Source organism: Pristis pectinata, chromosome 22 (assembly GCF_009764475.1).
Source record: "Pristis pectinata isolate sPriPec2 chromosome 22, sPriPec2.1.pri, whole genome shotgun sequence".
NCBI classification, from domain to species: domain Eukaryota; kingdom Metazoa; phylum Chordata; class Chondrichthyes; order Rhinopristiformes; family Pristidae; genus Pristis; species Pristis pectinata.
In genome coordinates this window covers 14940768-14965535 of record NC_067426.1, presented here as the reverse complement: position 1 = coordinate 14965535, position 24768 = coordinate 14940768, and the positions used below count along the sequence as shown (strand labels likewise).

Genomic DNA, 24768 nt, shown 5'->3' with positions numbered 1-24768 from the left:
TTTGTGGATTTTCTCAGTCCAGTACCACAGCTACAAGTCCTAAGCTTGGAGACATCCAATGGCCAGGATTTTGAAGTTGGTGGTGATCACTGTAGGTTCCCTGCCGACTGCAAAAATAAATGCCAACTTGCCCTGAATTGCAGTGAACTTTCAGGAACCGATGAGACAAAACCTTCTTACCGAAGCACAGTCCTGCTGAACTTTGCAGCAGTAGCCACCATTAAATGCTCATCTTTGATGGTTGGCTGGCCCATGGTATTAGCTTCAGAGTCATACATTTAACTGTTGGATGCTACTAATGAAGGAAGGAGGGGGAGAGGGAGGAGGTGAAGTTCTCCCATATTAGATGGGCACCCTATACCCAAATTGTGAAATGGCTGTCACCTATGGTAACAGTAAACAACATATTTTTAGCTGTAAGATTTTCCTGACCTTGACATCTGTTCTATAAATGTTCAAATGCTGGACCAATCCTCACCTGAATAAATCCAGGATCCAAAGTTACTCTCAGACTTGTGGAATTTTGCGTTCAGCAGTTGGTTCACTTCTGACCTTTAAATGTTGCTTTCATTTATTGATTTAGTTTTTTGGGATCTGGGCATCATTGACAAGACCAGCATTTGTTAGCCATCTGTAGTTGCCCTTGAGAAGGCAGTGGTGAGCTGCCTTCCTGAACTGCAGCAGTCCTTCTGGTAAAGGTACTAAAGGTACTCTTACAGTGCTGTTAGGCAGCGCTTTCCAGGATTTAGACCCAGTAATGATGAAGGATCAGTGATGTATTCCAGTGAGGTTGGTGCATGATTTGAAGGGAAACCTGGAGATAATAGTATTCCCATGCATCTGCTTCTCTTGTCAGCTTGGTGATAGATGACGATACAAAGATAGGTGGAGAGACAAGTAGTATTGCGGAGGCAGAGAGTCTGCAGAAGGACTTGGACAGGTTGGGAGAGGGGGCAAAGAAGTGGCAGTTGGAATACAGTGCAGGGAAGCATGGGGTTATGCACTTTGGTAGGAAGAATATAGACATAGACTATTTTCTAAATGGGTAGAGAATTCAGTAATTGGATGTGCAAAGGGACTTGGGAATCCTAGATCATGATTCCCTTAAGGTTAACTTGCAGGTTGAGTCAGAGCTAATGAAGGCAAATGCAATGTTAGCATTTGTTTCGAGAGGTCTAGAATATAAAAGCGAGAATGTACTGCTGAGGCTTTATAGGGTGTTGGTCAGATCACATTTGGAATATTGTGAGCAATTTTGGGTCCTGTATCTAAGGAAAGGTGTGCTGGTCCTGAAGAGGAGGTTCACAAGAGGGAGTTCACAAGAATGATCCCAGGAATGAAAGGCTTAACATACAAGGAGCATTTGATGTCTCTGGGCCTGTACTTGATGGAGTTCAGAAGGATATGGGGGAGATCTAATTGAAGCCTACAGAATACTGAAAGGCCTGGATAGAGTGGATGTGGAGAAGATGTTTCCATTAGTAGGAGAGTCTAAGATCTGAGGCACAGCCTCAGAATAAGGGGAAGTCCCTTTAAAACTGAGATGAGGTGGAATTTTTTTCAGCCAGAGGGTGGTGAATCTGTGGAATTCATTGCCACAGAGGGTCGTGGAGGCCAAGTCACTGGGTGTATTTAAGGCAGAAATTGATAGGTTCTTGATTGATAAGGGGGTTAAGGGTAATGGAGAGAAGGCGGCAGAATGGGGTTGAAAGAAAAATCGGCCATGATTAAATGGCAGAGCAGACTTGATGGGCCGAATGGCCTAATTCTGCTCCTATACCTTATGGTCTTATGGTCTAATCATGGGTTTGGGAGGTGCTGTCAAAATAACCTGGATGAGTAACTGCAGTACATTTTGTAGACGGCACACACTGCAGTCACTTACCCCAGTGATGGAGGGAATCTGCTGTGGTTGATGGGGTTCCAATCAAGCCAGCTTCTTTGTCCTGGATGATGTTAAGTTTCTGAGTGTTGTTGGAACTGTACTCACTCAGGCAAGTAGATGAATGCAGTTCCAACTCCTGCCTTTTGCCTTGTAGATGTCACTTGTCACTTACACCCAACCTTTGTAGCAACCACGTATGTCTCTGTACAGTTAAGTTTCTGGTCTGAGGTGACTCCCAGGATGCTCATGGTGAAGAAATCAGTGACGGTGATGCCACTGAATGTCAAGGTTAGAATAATTGGAATTAACAGGAATTCACTTTTGAACAATCCTCCCACCCGGATACATTTGGGAAATGGAAATGGAAAAACAAGCACCACTCACAATCTAACCCTTACTTTGAAAGTGCAATGTTGGCATCCCTACAGTCATATTTTCTACACTGCAACAGTGATTAAACTTCAAAGGTACTTCATAGGCTGTAAAGAATTATAGGATGTCCTGAGGTTGTGAAATGAGGCATTGAAGTACGTCTTTATTTATTCTTCCTTCCTTTCTTCTCTCCTCCTTTTGTTCCTTATCTGATAGTCCTGGGTTGTTTTGTTCGTAGTTTGCATCAGTTTCCGCAGCTCAATGAAAATCTTGCACTCATTGTCACATTTAAAAATTAAAATGTCTGTGGCATCCTATTCCAAATTCCCGACTTTAATGCATCACACTTAAGGGAAAGGGTTAGCTCATTCACAGGCCCTGTCTGAGGAGCAATAATGCCAAGACTGTGACTCAGCTCTGTTCCTTTGTTTCCATCACATTACTTGTCTACTTCTTCCTTTTAATAGTTAATTGTTTTCCAATTAAGTAAGGCTGGCTCCCTGAACGATGATGTCACTGCCTGATGTGGTTAGAGTTGCCAGCTTTGGCTGAGTGAACGTGTGGTGTTTTGTCACATGACCTCCTCTTGCCAACTGTCCCTCCCCCACATTCCCCACCAATAGTTGCCTGAAATCATCTGCCAGCCTGCCTCCCAGCTGCCTATTAACTGAGTGATTCTTCTCTGTCAATTAAACAACTGGCACCTTCCAACATTCAATGTAATTAAATGTAACAAAGTGGTTTTGAAAGTGTTTGTTTTTGAAGCCCTGATGATTCCTTGCCCAGGTCTTGGAAATTAATCGTCCACTTCTGGTCACTAGGATAATTCTGAAGCACTGACAATCCTCCAGGTGATGCTTGAGTACTGCTAATAGTTCCCAGTTTCTTTGTGTAAGTTTAAGTGAAGATCTGTGGGTAATGGTAGTGTGTTTAACCTCCAGAACTCCATGAGTTAAGGACTGGGTATGACTGCCGTTTCCACTTGCTTGTGCAAAGGAGCTAACACCTGCTCTGAGCACAGGTTCAAACTTCACCTTGTGATGGCCATTCCAACGGCGTGGAATCTTTGTGAAAGTCACCTGTCATGTCAGTGGTTCCGGCAACCATTTCTTTTCTGTGGAACAGCTGCGCCTTTTCTTGGCCCCAATCTTCTGGACAAATGCTGGGTGTAGAGCAGAGGAGTAGGAGAACCCATGACAATGAATAAAAGTAAAAATGAAATTCATGGTTTCTTTTGTTTGGCTGCCATGTATTTTATGCTCTACTTATTTTTAATTGCACCAATTAATTCCTAGGTAAATTATAGATGCAGTTTAGAAAGCCATTTGTCCACTGTGCTGGGCCTTTGCATGAGCTGTTTAATTGGTCCCACTCCACTGCTCTTACTTAATAGCCCTGAACTTTTTCACCCCTTTCAGTATTTATCCAGTTTCCTTTCAGAAGTTACCAGTGAATCTACTTCTATCACTCTATCAGCCAAGGCACTCAGATAAATAGTATTTAAAATCTCATCCTCCCTATTGACCATTTGCTGAATACCTTTGATTCTTGTAGGAACTGAACCATTCACATTGGAAGCTTCTCCCACTTCATCAAAACCCCCACATCAATTTGAATTATTACATTTCTCTAAAGAGAACATTTACCACATCTCCAGTCTCTATGTACAAATTGGGCTCTTCATCCTGGATATATTCTGGGGAAACTCTGTCGTATTCTGTCTTAAATCCTTGTCACCCTTCCTAAAATAAGATGCCTGGAACTGGACACAACATTTCAACTGAGACCTAATCTGTGATTTATAAAAATTTACCAAAACTTATTTGCTTTTGTACTCTGTTCCTTTATGTATAAAGCTAAGGATTTCTTGTACATTTTTAACACCCTAATTAAACTTGAAAACAAGCTGGCAAACAGATCCTAGAAGCCTCCCTGATAATATATACCTCATCCCAAAAGCAATTAGTCAAGCAAAGCAATATACTTCTTTCTCTTCTAATTGAGATGAAATGTATTTATCCACTTAGAACAGAGAACATAGAAGAGTACAACACAGGAAGAGGCCCTTCGGCCTATGATGTTGTGCCGAACTAATTAAGCTAATGACACCTAATCCCATCTGCCTGCATGTGGTCCATATCTCTCCATTCTCTGCATATTCATGTACCTTTCAAAGAGCCTCTTAAATACCTCTGTTGTATCTGCTCCACCACCACCCCTGGCAGCACATTCCAGGCACCCACCACTCTGTGTTAAAAAAACTTGTCCTGCACATCTCCTTTGAACTTTCCCCCTCTCACCTTAAATGCTTGCCCTTGATATTTCAACCCTCGGAGGAAGATACCGACTATCTACTCTATCTATGCCTCTCATAATTTTATAAACTTCTATCAGGTCTCCCCTCAGCCGTTCCAGAGAAAACAACCCGAGTTTATCCAACCTCTGTAGCATCTGTCCTCTAATCCAGGCAGCATCCTGGTAAACCTCTTCTGAACCCTCTCCACAGCCTCCACATCCTTCCTATAATGGGGCAACCAGAATTGAATGCAATACTCCAGATGTGGCCTAACCAGAGTTTTATAAAGCTGCAACATATCTTCCTGACTCTTAACTCAATGCCTTGACTAATAAAGGCAAGCGTGCCATGCGCCTTCTTTACCATCCTATCAACTTGTGTGGTCACTTTCAGGGAGCCCAAGATCCCTCGGTACATCAACGCTGTTAAGGTCCTGCCACTAACTGTGTACTTTTCCTTTACTTTTGATCTCCCAAAGTGCAACACCTCACACTTGCCCAGATTAAATGCCTCACACCTACCACTTGTCTGGGAGCATATCTGTAATTCTTTCTTGGAAGAGATAAAAGTGTGGCTACGCATGGAAGTTTAATCTCATCAGTTGATTTCCATCCACCGCCACTCCACTCCTCACCCCACCATGCAGATTGATGCCAAGTGGGCTCAGATGATCTGACAGTGAGGAGATCTGTGCAGGCTTGTTGGAAGTAGGTGGAGTACCTGATTAATATTTGGGAAGAATTATTCCCTGTTTATCTTCTAGTCCCCATCCCTCCCAGTTCTCTCAGATGGCAGGACCTCTGTGTCAGCTGAGGCTTCATCATGGTATTGTGAGGTGCTTCCAATGTACACTTGTGTCTATGAATTAATCTCTTTCCACTTTGTCCTACCCACGGTGAAAGGAGGGAGGGGCAGGAGGAGGACATCCTTGGGTCTTCTTTTCATAGGGCAGGTATAGACTGCTAATTTCATTAAAGATGGGGCTGAGCTGGTGACCCTAGTTCCATAAACTGGGCTTGTAAGCTCTTGAATGTAGGAAGGTGAGGAATGATAGAACTGAAGGATGTGTGATGCTAGAAGGAAGATATGAAAAACCTATTCTTGGTGGGGGAATTGAGAAAAAAGGAACAGAATTTTCAAATTAGTGCTATTCTGTTCGAGGGTGATAACTGGGAGAAGTGGGTAAATTATTGGGAAGTATTCTAAGGGACAGGATATATAAGTATTTGTATAGACAGGGCCTGATTAGGGATAGTCAACATGGCTTTGTGCGTGGTAGGTCATGTCTAACCAATCTTATAGAGTTTTTTGAGGAGGTTACCAAGAAGGTTGATGAAGGAAATACAGTGGAAATTATCAAGGCCTTTGACAAAGTCCCGCATGGGAGGCTGTTCCCACTACTTCGGGATGAAGTAGTCAATTGGATTCAACATTGTCTTAGCAGGAGAAGCCAGAGTAGTAGTACATGGTTGTCTCTCTCATTGGAGGCCTGTGACTAGAGGTGTGCCGTGGGGATCAGTGCTGGGTCCATTGTTGTTTATCATCCATATTAATGACTTAGATAATAACGTGGTAAACTGGATCAGCAAATTTGCGGATGACACCCAGAGTGGGCCGTAGTGGACAGTGAAGAAGACTATCAAAGCTTGCAGCATGATTTTGACCAGCTAGGAAAATGGGCTGAAAAATGGCAGATGGAGTTTAATGAAGACGTGTGAGGTGTTGCACTTTGGGAGGACAAACCAGGATAAGAATTACACAGTGAATGACAGGGCTCTGAGATGTGCAGTAGAACAAAGGGATCTGGGAATACAGATCCATAATTCCTTGAAAATGGCATCACAGGCAGATAGGGCCATAAAGAGAACTTTTGGCATATTGGTCTTCATAAATCGGGGGACTGAGTACAGGAGTTGGGATGTTTTGCTGAAGTTGTACAAGACGTTGGTGAGGCCGAATTTAGAGTATTGTGTGCAGTTCTGGTCACCTACCTACTGGAAAGATATCAATAAGCTTGAAAGAGTGCAGAGAAAATTTACAAGGATGTTGCTGGGTCCTGAGGACCTGAGTTATTGGGAAAGGTTGAATAGAATAGGACTTTATTCCCTGGAGCGCAGGAGAATGAGGGGAGATCTTATAGAGGTATAAAAAATTATGAGGGGTATAGATAGGGTGAATGCATGCAGGCTTTTTCCCTGCAGGTTGGGTGAGACTAGAACTTAGGGGTCATATGTTTAGGGTGAAAGGTGAAATATTTAAGGGGAACCTGAGGGGAAACTTCTTCACTCAGAGGGTGGTGTGTGTGTGGAATGAACTGCCAGTGGAAGTAGTAGATGTGGGTCCAATTGAAACACTTAAGAGAAGTTTGGATAGGTACATGGATGGGAGAGGTTTGGAGGGATATGGTCCAGGTGGAGGTAGATGGGACTAGGCAGAAGATCAGGTCAGCATGGACTAGATAGGCTGAAGGGCCTGTTTCTGTGCTGTAGGACTCTATGACTCTAAGAGGGGAGGAGAAGTTTTGAATTTTCTCCCATAACACAGTATTGGTTCTGAGCATCAATTGAAGCGTCTGAGAGTGAAACACTTTTTTTAATACAAGGGTTTCAAGGAATGTGGAACAAAGATGGTGAATGGAGATGAGTTGTAGAACATCCAAGATATAATTGGGTGACCAAGCAGGCTTGCAGGGTTGAATCGATGACTCCTGTTCCTAATCATTTCATCTAATGATGAGTGCTGTCCTCTGACTCAAGGCACCACGATAGCCAAAGGAAAGCAAGCAACCACTGGAGATTAAACTGGTACAGAAATAAGCCACCTGTGAGAATTCAGTGGTTCCCCCCTTAATTCTTGAAAGCCATTAGTCAAATGAAAGAGAGAAATGAAATTGTTCTCTATCTTTAAAGCAGGAAGTTGCAACATTATCATTCATTGGTACTGCTGACAACCAAACTGTTTAATTTCATAATGTTAATTTCCTATCAAAGAAACATTGTTAATTCAGTTTCCCACATTGGTAGTTGTCATACAAGGTCACCATGTGAATGAAGGGTTAGTGCAAAAGACACTAGTCAAAATCTGGTGTCAGAGGAATATTCAGAGTACTGAAATCCAGCTGGTTGTTGAGTATTTAAGGGAATATCCTCCAGCATGGACCCTCTGGAGAGGTATCAAATAAGCAAAAAGGAACTTACACTTCCATTGCATGCAGGCACATCAGTGGAATACTTCAATGTACTTCACAGCCAATGAATTGCTTATTCAGTGCATTGTTATGTAAATAAATTCTGCAGCAGGATTGTGTGCAGCAAGCTCCCACAAATATGGAGTGGGTGTCTGACCAGTTCATGACCTGGTTGGTTGATGAAGCAATATTTAAATCATGGAATGGTTACAGCACAGAAGGAGGTCATTCAGCCATTGTGTCCATGCTTGCTGTCAATCAGAGACACTCAGTAGTTCCACCCCTGGCCCCTTCCCTGAAGCCTTGCAAATTTTTCCTTACCATATATTTATCCAATTCCGTCTTGAAGGCCATAATGGGATCTGCTTCCACTACATTTGCAGATGCAGCACTCCAAATTCTAACCATACACTGCGTAAAACCAAAAAAAATATTCCTCACGCTACTCTTAATTCTCTCCCCCTTTTATTTTATACCACTGACCTCTTGTCCTTGACCCCTCACCAAATGGGAACAGACTCTGTCCAGATCACTCATCATTTTATCAGATCTCCTCTCAGCCTTCTCTAAAGAAAGCAGTGTTAGCCTCTCTAATTTATCCCTGTGACAGTAGTCAACAGAAACCATTCTCATAAATCTTTTCTCAACCCTCTCTAACGTCTTTACAGTTTGCCTATAATGGGACCAGCAGAACTCAATGATACTACAGTTGAGTTGGTCCAGTGTTTTATGAAGATTCAGTATGACTTCCCTGCTTTTTTACTCCATGCCTCTATAGATAAAGCCTGGAATTGTGTATTCCTTATTATTGTGTTTGTAATTTATGTCTGTCATGTCTGTAATGTACTGTGCTGCTGCTGCAAAAAGCTAATTTTCATGGCATTTATACCCTGGCTATGTATGCCCATGACAATAAACTTGAACTTGAACAGATTTCTCAGCCTGGCCAGCCACTTTGAGTGATTAGTCCACCCATACTCTCCAGACACCTCTGCTTTGACACCTCTCTTAGAATAGTATCTTCTGTTTTATATCATCTCTCCTCATATATTGCTCCTGTATATTTCTTCACAACAGACGTCATCTGCAATGCATCTGCCCATCCGAACAACCTGTTTATATCCTGCAGTTTATCACTGTCCTTTGTACGTTCACAATACTGCACACTTTGTGTCAGCTGCAAATTTGGATTTTGTGGATTTCACTGCCGTCCATGTCATTAACGTGGACTAAAAAAATGCAATGGACCAAACACATGGTCAGTAAGGTTGCTGATGACACTAAAATGGGTGGTATCATAGACAGTGAAGAAGGTTATCAAAGATTACAAGGCATGGAAATGGAATTCAATTCAGCTACATGCAAGGTGTTATGTTTTGGGAAGCCAAAACAAGGAAGGACCTTCACAGTGAACGGTGGGGCTCTGTGGAGTGTTGTAGAACAAAAGGACCTAGGAGTACAACTACATAGTTCCCTGAAAGTGGCATCACTGGTAGACAGGGTGGTGAAGAAAGCATTTGGCATGCTGGCCTTCATCAGTCAGGGTATTGAGTATAGGAGTTGGGAAGTTATTTTGCAGTTGTACAAGACATTGGTGAGTCCGGACCCGGAGTATTGTGTACAGTTTTGGTTACCCTGTCATTAAGCTGGAACGAGTGCAAAGAAGATCTAAAAGAATGTTCTCAGGACCCGAGTTATCGGGAAAGGTTGAGCAGGCTAGGACTTTATTCCTTGGAGCATAGTAGACTGAGGTGTGACCTTGGAATTGGAATTGGTTTATTATTGTTGCATGTACCAAGGTACAGTGAAAAACTTGTTTTGCATACCGTTCATACCGATCAAATCATTATAGAGTGCAAGTGTAACAGCTACAGAGAAAGTGCAGTGCAGGTAGACAATAAGGTGCAAGACCTTATAGATTTGTATAAAATCATGAGGGGCACAGATAGGGTGAATGCACACAGTCTTTTGCCAAGGGAAAGGGAATCAAAAACTAGAAGGAATAGATTTAAGGTGAATGGGGAAATATTTAAAAGAGACCTGAGGGGCAACTTTCTCACAAAGAGGGTGGTGCGTATATGGGACAAGCTGCCAGTGGAAGAGGTCGAGGCAGGTACAATAACAGCATTTAAAAGACATTTGGGAGGTACCTGGATAGGAAAGGTTTAGTGGAATATGGGCTAAGTGTGGACAATTGGGACTAACTTCGATATGCATCTTGGTCGGCATGAACCAGTTGGACTTGAAGGGCCTGTTTCCATGCTATGTTACTCTATGGCTCTATGACTTTGCTAATGTACAACATGTTGCTCCACTGGCTCATCCTGAATACAGCTCCTCTGAGCAGCAGTGCTCCCTCAATAATGAACTGGAGTATCTGCCTATATTGTGGTATTCCAGTCTCTAGAGAAAAGGCCCTGACCCATAACTTTGACCCTGCTGCAGCTGACTGAACACCAGTGACACTAACCTGGTTTGCTTTCCACATGTTAAATGATATGCAATAGCCATTTTTTTGGACTTGTTTTGACTGCCTGCATGGGAATCTGGGAGGAGTGAATGATCTCTGACCAAACATTTCTCTCCTGACCTGCAGGTGATTGGAGTAATTAGCAGAGAATACATACCCCAAGGGACACGCTTCGGGCCATTGGTTGGGGATATCTACACCAAAGACAATGTCCCAAAGAACATAAGCAGAAAGTACTTCTGGAGGGTGAGTAATCCAAGGCCACCAGCTGAAGATGACTGGATAATTGAAGACAAATCTTATCTCTCTACCTGCATGGAAGGAAGAATTTATATTTATGTAGTGCCTTTCACATCCTCAGGAGATGCCAAAAATTATACAGTTAGTTCATTGGTTTTATAGTTATCATTCCAATGGGAAATTTGTGCCAAGCACATTCCTGCAAATAGCAAAGACCGGGATCATCTCTTTTTAATGACGTTGGTTAAAGAGTAAGTATTAGCCAGGATACCAGGCATACTCTCTTGCACTTTGCCAAAATAGTGCTGAGGCACCTTTTCTGTTCATCCAAGGGCAGGTTCAGGCCTTTGCTGAATTTTTGGCTCCCAGAGTGCTCCACCGGAGATGTTGCTGTGGATGCTGAAGCTGTTCACGTTTTGAAACAGAAGTATGGATATGCAGGAACTCACACTGGTTGACCTTTGGAGGTGTGAACCTCAATGTTCTTCATGTTTCACGGCCAATGTTGCAACGCTGCCCAAACCTCATCTTGTAGATAACTTTTGGATGGGTTTTGTTGGGGTTGGGCAAACTTGTGTCTCTGACCTTGCACACACACCATTGAGAAGGACTGAATTGTAACCTTCATCAATGGGGTTCAGATTGAGACCTATGGAGGAGTGGCTGACGCTGTTATTTGATATGAACCTGAAGCTCCCTGTGTGCTGTTTAATCAAATGTTATACTGAAAGTAGAATAGATGGTGCTATTATTGGTGTTATGGTCTCGTTCGGAAACAACCTGGATCATTGTGCAACTTGGACACTAGTCAAATACTATTGGCTTGAGAGGGTCTGCGGGAAGTAGGCAACATGATTCCTGGGATCAGCAATTTTCAATCGTAATGGAAATTGTGCGTAATCTCTTTGGAAAGGAGGTGACTACTCCATGAGGCACTTGAGGTTTTTGTGGTTATGGAGGAGTTTGGCATGGCTCTTCTGGACACATTGTAGGGGTGTGGTGAAAGCTCACAGACTGCAGATTAAAAAGTGAGGAAGTTAGAAGTAAGAGGGAAAGTAAAAGAAGTTTTTGTGTTCACTGAGATGTGGGACTAATTACCATAGACGTTCTTCCTGTGCTACTGGGGTCAGAATATGTGCATCTGTTTGAGAAGAGAGCAGGGCTGAAGGATATGGAGAGAAGGTGGGTGGAGATATTTAAGCACCCTATGATCCCTTCATGATGCTGAATGTACTAGTGAGCAAAGGCTGGCTGTGGCAGCTAGTCATCATTGTCTCTAACAGCAATCAACGAGCAATACCAATACTTCATGGGAGCCCAGCGGAGCTGCAATTTTGCCCTTATCCTTTCATTGGAAGGGACTTCAGTCTGTACCAGGGTCCTTCCCACCAATACTGATTAGGTGCAGAAACGCTCTGTGACATCCTTTCATTCTGACCTTCGGCCTGCAATGGGTGTCAAGCAGATGGGCAACGATCATAAATATCAGCAACATTAGCCGATGGTTTTGAAAGTTGATTTATCAGGGAGCTGCCCTTCTCTAGACCAGTTAGGCCTGAGGCACGCCTGAAGTTAGGCCTCAAAACTATGAGCTCCCCAGCTAAAAAGTTCAGTTGTTAAGTCACTGTGTTATCAACAGCTTGGCCAAAGGTGAGGGGAAGTGATTGGGAGGAATGGAACTTTACAGGAAGATAAAGATAGAGGGGGGAGGAGGGGTGGGGGTGGTAGGGTGGAGAGCCACTGGCCAAAGAGAAGCAAGGCAATTGTGAATTACCCTGTAGTAACCTTGGGGACTCAGTGGAGCCAGGTGAGACCTTTGTGCCTCTGGCTCCACATTCAAATAAGCACTTTTTTGAAAAGGCGATTACTTTTGAAGTGACTTCCAGTAGTCATTAAAGATTATAGGGAGAATGAAAGATAGAACGTGAGGGGGGAAAGTTTAAAGGAGATGTGAAAGGCAAGTTTTTTTATACACAGAGAGCAGTAGGTGCCTGGAACGCACTGCCAGGGGAGGAGGTAGAAACGGATACGATAGTAATGTTTAAAGGTGTTTAGTCAGACACATGAACATGAATAGAGGTAGATGGACCAGGTGCAGGCAGATGGGATTAGTTAGACTGGCATCATGGTCAGCACAGACAAGATAGGTCAAAAGCCTGTTCCTTTGCTGTTCTATGTTCTATAAGATGGAATATAGGTGGATGTGGGTTGAGGGGTGTATAGGAAGCAGAGAGATAAGAAAGAGGGCAACGGGAGAGTGGGAAATATGGGGTCAACGGCTGTGGAATAGATGGCGATGTGCGGGTTGCAAGACATACGGGGAAGTGGGATTGTGGGTTGGGGGAGTGGATTAACAGCTGTAAGGAGCAGGGCTGAGAGAGATAGGGAAGGTGGAAAGGTGGGGTTGAGGGCTGTAGGGGGAACATGGGGGTTGAGGGCTACACAAATATATATTTGAGTGTTAGGGAGATTGGATTGAGGTCTATGGAGAAGGGGGTGGCCTGAGCAGTTGGGACCTATGGGGTTTAAGGAGGAGCTGTTGAGAGGATAGAGGAAGTGAAGGGAGAGAGTTAAGGTGTAAAGGGGAAGGAGGGGCCAGGGGATTAAGGAGGTAAGGGCTAATTAGGATGAAGAGATGTGATTGAAGGTGGTGGGTGAGGTAGAGAGGTGGAGTTGAGGGAAGATATGGAGGGGGTTTTAATTCTACGGGGAAAGTGGAGAGTTGGAGTTGAGGGGAAAGAGCAAAATTGTGACTAAGGGCCGCAGGAGATGTGGGGCTGGGAACTGTAAGGGAATGTGGGATTTAGGAGGAGGTAGGTTGGAGAAAAATGATTGACTGATAGGTTCATTTGAGGGGTTTGCAGTCTCCAGGATTTGGGAAAACATACAACTGTTTCCCCTGGAGAGTGGACTAGCATGGCTATTTAGTCAACCCATCTTGTCAGTTGGGAAATGTATTTGTAAAGTGGGGCCTTGATGAATAGAAACCAGGGCGGGGGAGGGACCTTTAATCGCATCATTACATTAACCATGAAAGGATATGAACTGTAACTCATACTTACTACACCTCCAACATCCTGCAGGGTAGGAAGATGTGCAGACAGTTCTTCACAAAAAAAATCACTGTCTGCCTTTTATGTCTGATTCATAGAACATAGAACATTACAGCACAGTACAGGCCCTTCGGCCCATGATGTTGTGCCAACATTCTATCCTGCTCTAAGATCTATCTAACCCTTCCCTCCCACATAGCCCTCCATTTCTCCATCATTCATGTGGCTATCTAAGAGTCTCTTAAATATCCCTAATGTATCTTCCCCCACAACCTCAGCCGGCAGTGCATTCCACGCACCCACCACTCTCTGTGTAAAAAAAATACCCCTGATATCCCCCCTATACCTTCCTCCAATCACCTTAAAATTATGCCCCCTAGTGAGAGCCATCTTTGCCCTGGGAAAAAGTCTCATATTATGAATACTGTTTCCTAAAGGCCCTGAGCTAACAGTTTATTGGTGAATCCTTGAAAAATGTGATGATGCTGAAGGAACTCAGCAGGCCAGGTAGCATCCGTGGAGAAAAGCAGGCGGTCCTCTCCACGGCAACATTTCTCCACGGATGCTGCCTGGCCTGCCGAGCTCCCCCAGCAATGTTGTGTCTTTCATCTGGATTCCAGCGTCTGCAGTCCTTTGTTTCTCTATTGATGAATCCTTTCTCAATGCACAACAGCCTCTTCCCTCATCGAGTGAGCCATCCCTTCTCCCCCTATGAATAATTCCTCCGTACTATAAATGCCAAGTTCAAATGTAGATCAAAATTCTTCTGTAACACGTGCCTCTAGTTTCCTGATTCCTACCATTCCCTACTTTAACACTGCTGTGTGGGGGTCTACAGACAGCCCCCACCAATGTTTCCTGCCCCTCCTGGTTTCTCAGCTCCACCCAAATGATTCTCCCGGATGTTCTGAGCTCAGCTCCCTCCTTCCCGCTGCCTCGGTCCCACCGTTTAACATCAGGGTAAGTCCGAAGATTTGTTTCAATCTCAATATTGGTCTCTTTTCATCAGTGCCTATCCTGGTGAAGAGGATCATCCTTTTCTCATAGGCAGTCAAGATCAGAGGTTGGATAAGAGAGACATCATCAAAATACTTTGCTTCCCTCCATAGCAGCTGAGGGCACCAAGAATCATATTTCCAAATTTGCTGATGATATAAAATTAGGGATGATTGTGAATAAAAACACGATGATGCTGGAGGAACTCAGCAGGCCAGGCAGCATCCGTGGAGAAAATCAGACAGTCAATCTTTCAGGACAGGACTCTTCCTCAGGACTGAAGATAGGAAAAGGGGAAGCCCAATATATAGGAGGGAAAAGCAGAGCAGTGATAGGTGGACAAAAGAGGGGAGGCGGGGTGGGCACAGGGTGGTGATAGGTAGATGCAGGTAGGAGATAGTGATGGGCAAGTGCGGCGGAGGAGGGGAGAGCAGATCCACTGGGGGATGGGTCAAAGGTGAGGAGAGAAAGGAAGAAAAGGGTAGAAAAAAGAAAGAGGCCAGGAAAGGGAAGAAGAGAAGAAACATGTTGGTGGGGGGGGGGGGGGAGCGGGAGGTGGTGGGTATTACTTAAAGTGGGAGAATTCAACGTTCATGCCATTAGGCTGCAAGGTTCCAAGATGGAAAATGAGGTGCTGTTCCTCCAGTTTGTGAATAAGGAGGAGAATGTTGGGGACAAGCCGAGTGAGTGGCAAGAAGATTGCAGGTGGAATATAAGGTGGACAAATGTGAAGTCTTCCACTTTGGTGCACAACATGCAAATGGAATATTTTTTAAACAATAGGAGTTTAGATCATGTTACTGTTCAAAGAGACGTACATGTCCTTTTACAATGAACTCTGAAAGCCAACAAGAGATTAGGAAAGCCTTTGTGAGAGAATTTGAGCACATGAATAAAGAGATCTAACTGCCTTTATATAGTGCCTGGGTTAAACTGCACCTGGAGTATTGTGTACAGTTTTGGTCACCTTATCTAAGGGAGGATATACTTGAGAGAATGCAGCAAAGATTCACTAACATTGGCTCCAGGGATGGCAGAGTGAAATTGTTTGCAAGAATCCTGCTGATTTGGAGTCTCCAGTTGAGACAAATGACCACCTCCACTGTCCATTTCTTAAAATCGACGGTTTACCAGTAATCAGCTGAGAAAGCCCAGATGGCATATAATAACTGAAAGTCCAAAATCTGCAGATGATGTAAATCTGAAATAAAATCAATAAATGCTATAAGTACTCAACAGGTCAGGCCGCATCTGCAGGGAGAGAAGCAGAGTCAACCCTGAAGAAATGTCTTTGACGTGAAATATTAACTCTGTTTCTTCTTTCAATAGATGCTACTTGACTTGCTGAATGTTTCCAGCATTTTCCGATTTTATAACATTTAGTAACCCCTCATATCTTTCTCGCCAGGCCTACCTGCACTAATTATAATACATGAATGAATGGATCCCCAACCCATTTACTGAAATGGTTCACTACAACCATCTTCAGTGGTGTGGAGGTCACTGACACATATTAGAGTTGTAGAGTCATAAGACTAATACGGCACATAAATGGGCCCTTTAGCCCAGTGTCCATGGCAATCTTTGTGCCCATTTACACTAATCCCATTTGCCTGCATTATGACCATATATTTGTACACCCAGTATATTTAAATATCTCTTATTGTGAGAATATGAAATTTGTGTCTTGCTGAACGTGTGGGACTCCTCACAGCTGGGGACATTCCTTAGCAAGCATTCTGACAATTCCCTGGGCATCCAGCATCCTCCCTCGAAGCATTTACCTCACTGATAAGAATTCCAGGTCTCATTCACTTCTCCCTGTCTCCTACAGCCTCTGGCAGCCATCGTGTGTGCATTGCCGGTGTCTGACTGGTGGGGGAACTCCTCAGAGAGATACACAACAAAGTGGGGGCAGCTGCATTCCATTCGGAACTTCACAGTGGCCCCTTCTACCTCGGTGTAAGACAAACATAGTGCTGTTTCCAAAATACTTTTGGCCAATTTCGCGGGGTTTTTTTTGGGTGGGGCATGCAATTGAGCATTAAGACGATATTTAGCCCATGTTTCCTGCTCAGTGAAAGGGTGAAGTCCAGTTTCTTTGTGTTGCATCACTTAACCAGCTCACCCTTCGGTCTCATCGCCCTCTATTGGCAGGTTGTCACCAAGACAATTACGTGGTTGCCCCGTCTCCTTTTTCTTTTATCATTTCCAAAACGAAGGGAAATATAAATGCTAATATGTGGTGTTGATTGATCTTAACCCCAATGTCCACTTTGTCAGCTTGCCGCATCTCTTTCAGACCCATGTATCTCTGTTTCAAAGACAATGCATTTCCTTTTGCCACGTTCATATTTTGATCAAGTCAGATTTAAAAGGAGATCCATTAGAAGCACTTTATTTCATAATTTCCCACTTTAAAGAATTATTTTCTGTTCTAACTGTTCAAATTCTGAAGTAATCTAGTTTCCTGATTTAATCCGTGCTGGGTGATATCTGACCCCTTTCCCTCCCTCGCATGTGACCCACACATGACCAATTCTGTTGTTTAGTCCAAATAATGAACGCGGCGGTTTCGAATCCCCTTTAACTGGACGTTAATGCATTTATCGCTTAATAAGAACTTCAAGTGCAATTTGATATGGTACAAATGTTTGTAAATTTTAACGACTGGAAATCGCTTCTAGATCTGTCGCCTGCTCTTGTACTTTGCAAAACTACTGGGATTTAGTGTTTGGGTGGTTTGTAGATGGGGCAGGGTGTGTGCAGGTCCACTGGGTGGGATCACCCCGGCACTCCGGGCCTGTTACAAGGAGTCCGGGCGGTGAGTGTTAGGAGGTCGATGCACTGTCGGCGGCATCACATCCTCACGCCGATTCCAACCCCAGCGGATCGGCGTCATTATGTAACCCCGGCTCCAACTCTTTCGAATAACGATACCCATTGACATCAGAATCACCGCGACGTCCTGAAAGGAGTGAGTCACAGCTAAAACTAATCCCAGCTCGGGGAATATCCGAAGTTGTTTGTTGCAACGATTATCCTGCCTCATCCCGCCTTCACAATCAAGTATTGCTTTAAATAGACCATGCAGTGCGATACGTTACTACAAGGGAATCCTGAAAGGGACACCGACAACCGCGAAGTCCGTAGCGACGCCTGTGCCAGGAATTATTATGACATTGGTGAAAATCAAGGGAACTAACTTTTTGGTCTGGTTTGGTTTTGACGATCCGAAACTTTAATGCAATAGTAAAAGCACTTCTTGAGTTCTGTGTGAGGTGACTGGGATAATGCGCCGTGCACACTGGGTCAGTCAGGGGCTGGGAATCCTGCTTCGACATCTGATGGATAGGTCATCTCGATCGCGTGCCCTACACTCACTGGAGGAATTTACCAGCAGGACATAGACCACAACCCCATGATACTGCTAAAGCTTTCTTGGGAAAAAAGCATTAACATTCCTGCCTGCTGTTGGGAATCCAAACCCATGACAGCTCAAACTGGAGAAGTACACGAGTAGGCCATTCGGGCCCTCAAGCCTGACTGCCATTCAGTAAGAACACGACTAACCCACCACATCGCTATTTTCCTACCCTATCCCTATACTTCTTCATTCCTCTAATATCCAGATCTCTGTTCTGAACGGTATCAGTGACACAGCCCTCCAGAGTAGAGAATTCAAATGATTCCCCACTCTCCCGCGGGAAGAAAGTTCTCTTCGTTTCTGTCCTAACTGGCTACTTACTTTAGATTGTGATTGTGTTCTAGACTCCTTAGCCATGGAAAACATCCCCATGAGCCATCCAGAGAGGGCCTCTGAGAATGTCATGTGGTTCAATACCTCCTCATTCTGCCAAACTCCAGACAGTAGAGGCTTAGCCTACACAATCCCTCCTCACATAACAGATCTGCTATCCTAAGGACCAGTTTGGTGACTCTTCTGTAGCAAGAAGATCCTTTTCTAGGCAATGAGAGTAAATTGATAAGAATATTCCAGGTTTGACCTCTGTGTGGTTGTAATGATGGCTGTACTGGTGTATTTAAAATCCTCTTGTAATAAACCACTTGCCTTTCATATTATCTGCTGCACCTGCAGTTAGCTTTCGGTGACTTGCATACGGGGTTACCAGGTCCCCTTGAATATAAACACTTCCCAGTCTTTCACCATTAAGTAAATACTCAGCATTTCTGGGTTTCTTCTGTCAAAGTGGATCACCTCACATTTTTTCCACGTTGCACTCTACTCACTATATAGGTACCCACTCATTCAGTTTCTGTACATCCTCTTGAAGCCTCTTTACCTCCTCATCATTACATGCATTCCTATGTAGTTTTTGTTTCATCAGCCAAATTGTGAATGTTACATTTGTAGATTACCACGGGTGGACAGGAATATAAACTGGGGTTACAGTCAGATCAGCCATGCTCTTATTGGATTGAGGGGCAGGCACAAGTGCTGAGTGGCCTACTCCTGCTCCATTCACCAAAATGCTGATATAGATTGTGAATGCTGAAGCCCGAGCACTGATCACTGTGCTATTATACTAGTCCTGCTTCCCAACCCGAGAAGGACCTGTTTACCTCTACTCTATGTGTCTTATCTGTAAACCAACCCTCAATCCATGGGCATGCAGAAGGCCAGTATAAATAGTGGAAGGGGAACATTGTCCCCCAAATTACTCAGCCACCTGCCCTGTCAAGCACCTCCTGCCCCACCTGAGGCAGACTCTGCAAGTCCCACTGGACACATCAGCCACCTCAGACCCCACAGAACTGGAGTGGAAGCAAGTCACCCTTGTTCCCGAGGGCTGCCTAACAAGATGAGGATTTGGTAGTGAGTGACTCACCTCCTGACACCCCAAAGACATCCCACCAACTGTAAGGCACAAGTCACCTATGTGATGGAATATTCTTGTTTGACTGGCTGAATGCATCTCCAACTCTCAAGAAGCTTGATACCACTGAGGACAAATCCTCAGCCACCACCCTAAACATTCATCCCCTCCACTGTCAGTGCTGTATGTGTGCCATCTCCAAAAAGCACTGCTACTACTGACAGCACCTTCCCAAAACTGTGAGCGCTACTACCAAGAAGAACGAGAGCAGCAGGTGGATGGGAACACAAGGTTCCCAACCGAGTCATACACCATCCTGATTTGGAAGTATATCGCTGTTCCTCTGCTCCGTCCACCTTGGAAGCTGATTTGTGTGTGGCTATAAGTGAGACTGTACTTAAGCAAATATATTCAGAAGGCATAAAGAGGTTCCATGGAACATAAAGGCTGGCATTGCCAGCTTGGGACAAATGGGTCGTCTCTAGGCAGTGTTCTTTCTGTAATTCTATGACAGATGTGAGCAAAGTGTTACCAGCCCTTGGTGTCTGGATTAACACCAGCCAAGAATCGTATCCAAACCCTATCCAGCCCCCAAACCCTCTGAGATACCTTTGCCTCCAACTCTGAATTTTTGCTCATTCCCATTTTAATGGAACCACCATTGGCAGCCACACCTTGAGCTGTGAAGCTCTGAAATACCCCCCATAAACTTCCTGACCTCTTTTTTATTTCTGTTTCCCCTCATGTATGACACACCTTAAAAAGCTTCAACATCCGATCAAGTTTTTGCTCATCTGCCTGATATTTCTTTGTGTGGCTCTTGTGAGAAACTTTGGCAAAAGTGGAATTCCCAAGTGTGTTTTGCTGCCTTGAAGATCCTGTTATTGCATCAGTGGAAGTTGGTGCTGCAGCAAGATCGAGTTGGTGCTTGTGGACCAGCCTCAGTGAAAGATGCTGTCCATGGGATCTGTACAGTAGTGGAGCCCTGTCCATTGGCCAAGCCCTGCTGGGAGTTGGTGCCCTTGGACTTGTACCCCGTGAGTCTTGATTGCCAGTGGGAGTCGGTTCTTGAGACCTCTCCGTTGGTGGGAGTCAGTCTATCTGGGACCCATGCCCTGGTCAGAGTTGGTGACATGGGAATTGCACCTAGTGAATGCTGGTGCCCATGGCACTGAGTGCCACTGGATCTTGGTACCTGAGAAATCTATACCCTAGTGGAGTCAGTGCCCTTAGTACGTAAGCCTGCGTGGGAGATGGTACCCGTGGGACGTGCACCCCAGGAGTGGGTGACGGTGGGACGCAGCTACAGTGTCTAATCGTGGGACCTGTACACCAGTGGAATTAGTGGCCGTGGGCTGAGGGGAAAAAGAAAGGAAAATCTTGACAGAAGTACTCTCAGCACCGGGCATAGCTGGAACTTGGAGAGGATCATGCTGGGGGCCTCAGTAGTGTTATTCTCGGTGATGAGCGGGAATAACGTTTGCCGACATAGGAGGCAAAACAGGTGCCTCAAAGTGCAGCGTCCTGGACATTGGTGGTCTGGCGTGGGTTCCTCAGTACTTCCCTCCTGCGGGATTTGAAACTGGTAGAAATCGGACACAAAGTGTAAACTTTATGGTTGGCGAAATATTTGCATTTCGATTCCTGCACCTTGTCCAAAATCCCCTGGCTCATTGCCATTCCCTCATTCAGAAAAGAAACAACAAATGACATCAGCTGTTCTAACGCTGCCTGTTCTACTTCCTGCTCTGGAAGGCATTCACTTTATCGGACAAAACGTAGAGGCGAATCGCCTGACAAATGGGGTGGGGTAAATGTTGTTCAAAAAAAAATCAAGGGCGTGAAAGAGACGTACGCACAGAAAGATCCAACCCTAAGAAACATGATCGAATGTTATCATGTGACATCTCTTATAAATAGCTCGCTTATCATGCCAGCGTTAGTCTCATTAGAACTGTAAAGTGTTGCTACGGAGGGGGAGGTGTAAACGATCGTACTCCCGGTTCTATTCTACACACAGAAACACTGAACAGCGCAGAGTGGACCTGTGATTACATGGAGCAGGTTGATAACTTGTTTTTGTTTTGGTTATATTCTACTGATCCAATTCTTTAATGGAATCCGGAACGCCAGTGATACTTGATCTTTACATTAAAATAAACATTCATCCTATTTTTTACGTTAATGTAATTTTCACCATAGGTTTATTCCTCCGGGAGGCTGCATCATTTTCTGGACGGCTACAACGAGTGTAAGAGTAATTGGATGCGGTACGTGAATCCCGCACACTCGGCGGCGGAACAGAACCTGGTTGCTTGTCAGAATGGCACCGACATTTACTTCTACACAGTGAAACCGATCCCACCCAGCGATGAGCTGCTGGTCTGGTACAGCCGAGAGTTTGCTGAGAGGTTGAATTACCCACCAACTGGCGACATGGTGATGCTTAAACTCAGTGAGTCTCAGGTTTTTTTTGAATTAGATTTTATCGGGGTCGGCGAGAATGGAAATTTGCTTCTGCTCTTGTCTACTTTAAAATACTAACTCCCCTCCCTTCCCACACCACGCAGTGGTCGTTCAAACAGCGGACCGTGAAAGATTTGCAACTTTTTCATAAAGTTGGAGCTGAATTGTTTGCTCTCTCACCCACCGTTTAGGCATCGAGTTGGGGGTCCTCGTTATGGAGAGAATTGCAAACGATCCTCCGCTCCCCTCTACTTCCCACCTCCCCCCCCCTCCCCAGTTGAACACTCTCACTGTCCTCTCTCCCCAAGCAAGCGGCAAGATGCGCCTCTCTCTCTCTCTCTGTCCAGGCGGTTTCTTCCCGTGTTTGCTTTTGGCCCTGGCTACTGCCAGTTCGTCTGAAGTTTTATAACCGCTGCTTCACAGTCTCAATCTGCACAATACCACGGACTCGGGTTTTTGTTTTAGTATTTTCGCAGCCACGTATAGAATTGAAAGCAAATAAAAAGTTTTGACAGCGGGGGAAGGTGGGTGGATGTGGATGGCAGGAGGTGGCCAGTGTTGAATGCAGAACGGGGGCAGCGGGGTCACGGGAGATATGCAATATTTTAAACGTTGCAACTCACTCCATTAGCAAGTCCGGTGACTGTGGTGATGTGCTATGCTAAAGTAATGTAGCATTCCTTATTCAGACACTTTCCAATTCTGATGCCAAATGTTTAACCCAACCGAATCGGACTCATTTGTCCACTCTGTGCATTGAGACATTTTGAATTGAGGGCGGCGGGGGATGAATTAACTCATGACAATGTAATTTAGGGTATTGTGCCCCATATTTAACCCCTGCTTATCCTACCAGCTTTACTCAAAACCTCCTGGTTCGCTGCCTGTAACCCATCAGAAGTACCAGAGCAATTGGTATGGGGTGGTATCAGCAGGCAGCACCTGACTCCCCTTCTACTCTGGAACTATGAATTCAGTGTAAAGAAAGACAGGTTCCATTTGAAGTTCAGCAGTCAAAGGTTCAACCAACTTTACTTCTTCTGTTTGTTCCCTCTCATATAACAAAAGGTAAGAGAGCTGGAACTAAAAACTGAAAGGCAGATTTCACGGGGAGATTGCAAGAAGTTTCAAATTTCCTGTATTTTAAAGCTGGTATGCAGTGAAACCAGCAAAAGGGAGATCTGACTGCATGGCAATTCCTTTTATTTTCACTTGAGATGTGGTTAGTGAGATAAATCTTACTTTAAGAGAAATAATTTACACTTTCAAGGAGTTGTCCCCTTGTATTTTGTTCTGCAGCTGGAGGCTGGGCTATGGCTTTTAAACACTTCAAAGACTTGTGGAGTGAGGTTTGATTTGTTTTTTAAAAGATGAGATTAGAAGGTGCAGTTGGGAATAGTGATTTATGAAAATTATGGAGCTGTATTTCTCCCTGACGCCCTTTGCATTTTATTCTACCCATTTGCCCTACTTTTTGAAAAATATCCTGAATTTCTTGTATGTTCAGTTGATGAGTCAGTGGCATTTTTGAATAGGATTTAGGTTTGCGGTTGTGATATCTCACTCCCCATTTGGAGTGCTGAAGTGAGGACTCTAACAGAAATTATCCAAGAATGCTTACATAATCTTTAAACAGAACCCGTTAAATGCGGGGTGGTCTTGCCTCATACTGTTCAGTATCTTTTAAAGGATTTGGGCATTTATAGCTGTAAAAGTAACACGATTGAAACTTGTGGGCAGAGATTTTTATATTGAATATTCAAACCTAGACAGGCAGGGAGAAGGTGAGAAAGCAAGTGAATGTGATGAGGGTGAGGATTTGGTTGAGTCACAGGTGAGTGTGGGTGTTTAAAATAAGGTCAAGAGTAAAGATGAACCAGTGTGATTGAGGATAAGGATGAAGAAGTATGTGTCTATATGCCTATGTGTGCTCATGCATACATGTGTTTTGTGTACATGTAAATGTGTGAACATGCATTGGTATGTGCTTTAGTATGTAAGCATTGTAATATGTATTTGCATATCTATATTTGTGTACGAGTGTACACTGGTGTATGCATAAATGTTTATCTGTTTGTTGGTCCAGTCTACTCCAGCACATCTGAAAATTTCCCACTATTACACACTGTTCGGATTTCTTTAGTAAAAGTTAATCAGAGAGTAGTGACTTCATCCTGTCTCAGTGTCCTCTTGTATAATATCATTCTTGTAGCTGGTGCCTTGTTGGTGCTGGTTGAGTAATGATCAGCAATTCTCTGTTGTCTTGTGCTGTGGTTTGACAAGTGTTAGCCCTGCTAAACAGGTTTTTATTACGTGTAGCAGCCACAAACTGAAAAATTAATTTGTCCTAGTACTTCCCTCTCTCCCTACCCTGGGGTGTTAGTAAGTCCGTGCTTACTCTCTGCCAATATCATACTTTTGTCCCTTGTTACAAACAGGGACAGTCCTTTTTAACAACAGACTATTCATCTGCGTCACTGCAATTTGTCCTGGATTAGAGAGTAGGGGAAATCAGTCAAGTTAGCGGTTCCTGATCACTGCTTCTGCTGGTCAATGTATCGAGATAGATGGTGTCTGAGCAGTGGTTGGAGTAGGGGGCCCTCGGAGTTAAGATGTCCAAACTGCCAGCACTGAAAATTCACTGATATTTAGTATTTGTGTCTCTGCCTATCTCCTACTCACATCAAGTCCAATTCACCCATCACTCCTATGCTCGTTGACCTATGATGTCTCCCAGTCCACGAATAAAACAATTTAAAAAATCACACCTTTTTCAAAGCTACCCATGGCCATTGCCTCCTATCTATTTCTGTAACCTCTTCCGCTTTACAGCCCTCCAATAACTCAGTGCTCTTGCAAAGTGCTAACTCCCTTGCTCCATTTTTGGAGTTGTACCCATTGCTGTCAAGGTTCCTTTTTGACTCTGTTATCTCTTTGACTGTGTTTTTCTCTCTCCCTCTAATAC

General features: G+C 44.2%; 1 protein-coding gene across 2 annotated transcripts in view; it reads left to right on the top strand.

The window, feature by feature from the left end:
• Window positions 1-24768, top strand: part of LOC127581814 (PR domain zinc finger protein 1-like) — a 49020-nt gene that overhangs the window by 9565 nt on the left and 14687 nt on the right. Inside the window, exons 2-3 of one of the 2 annotated variants that reach the window (XM_052036557.1) lie at window positions 10337-10456; window positions 21540-21792. In XM_052036557.1, coding sequence (XP_051892517.1) covers window positions 10337-10456; window positions 21540-21792 — 373 coding nt within the window. Of the gene's footprint in view, window positions 1-10336; window positions 10457-21284; window positions 21402-21539; window positions 21793-24768 lie in introns of those variants that run through there. The other variant, XM_052036558.1, reaches the window with a different exon arrangement.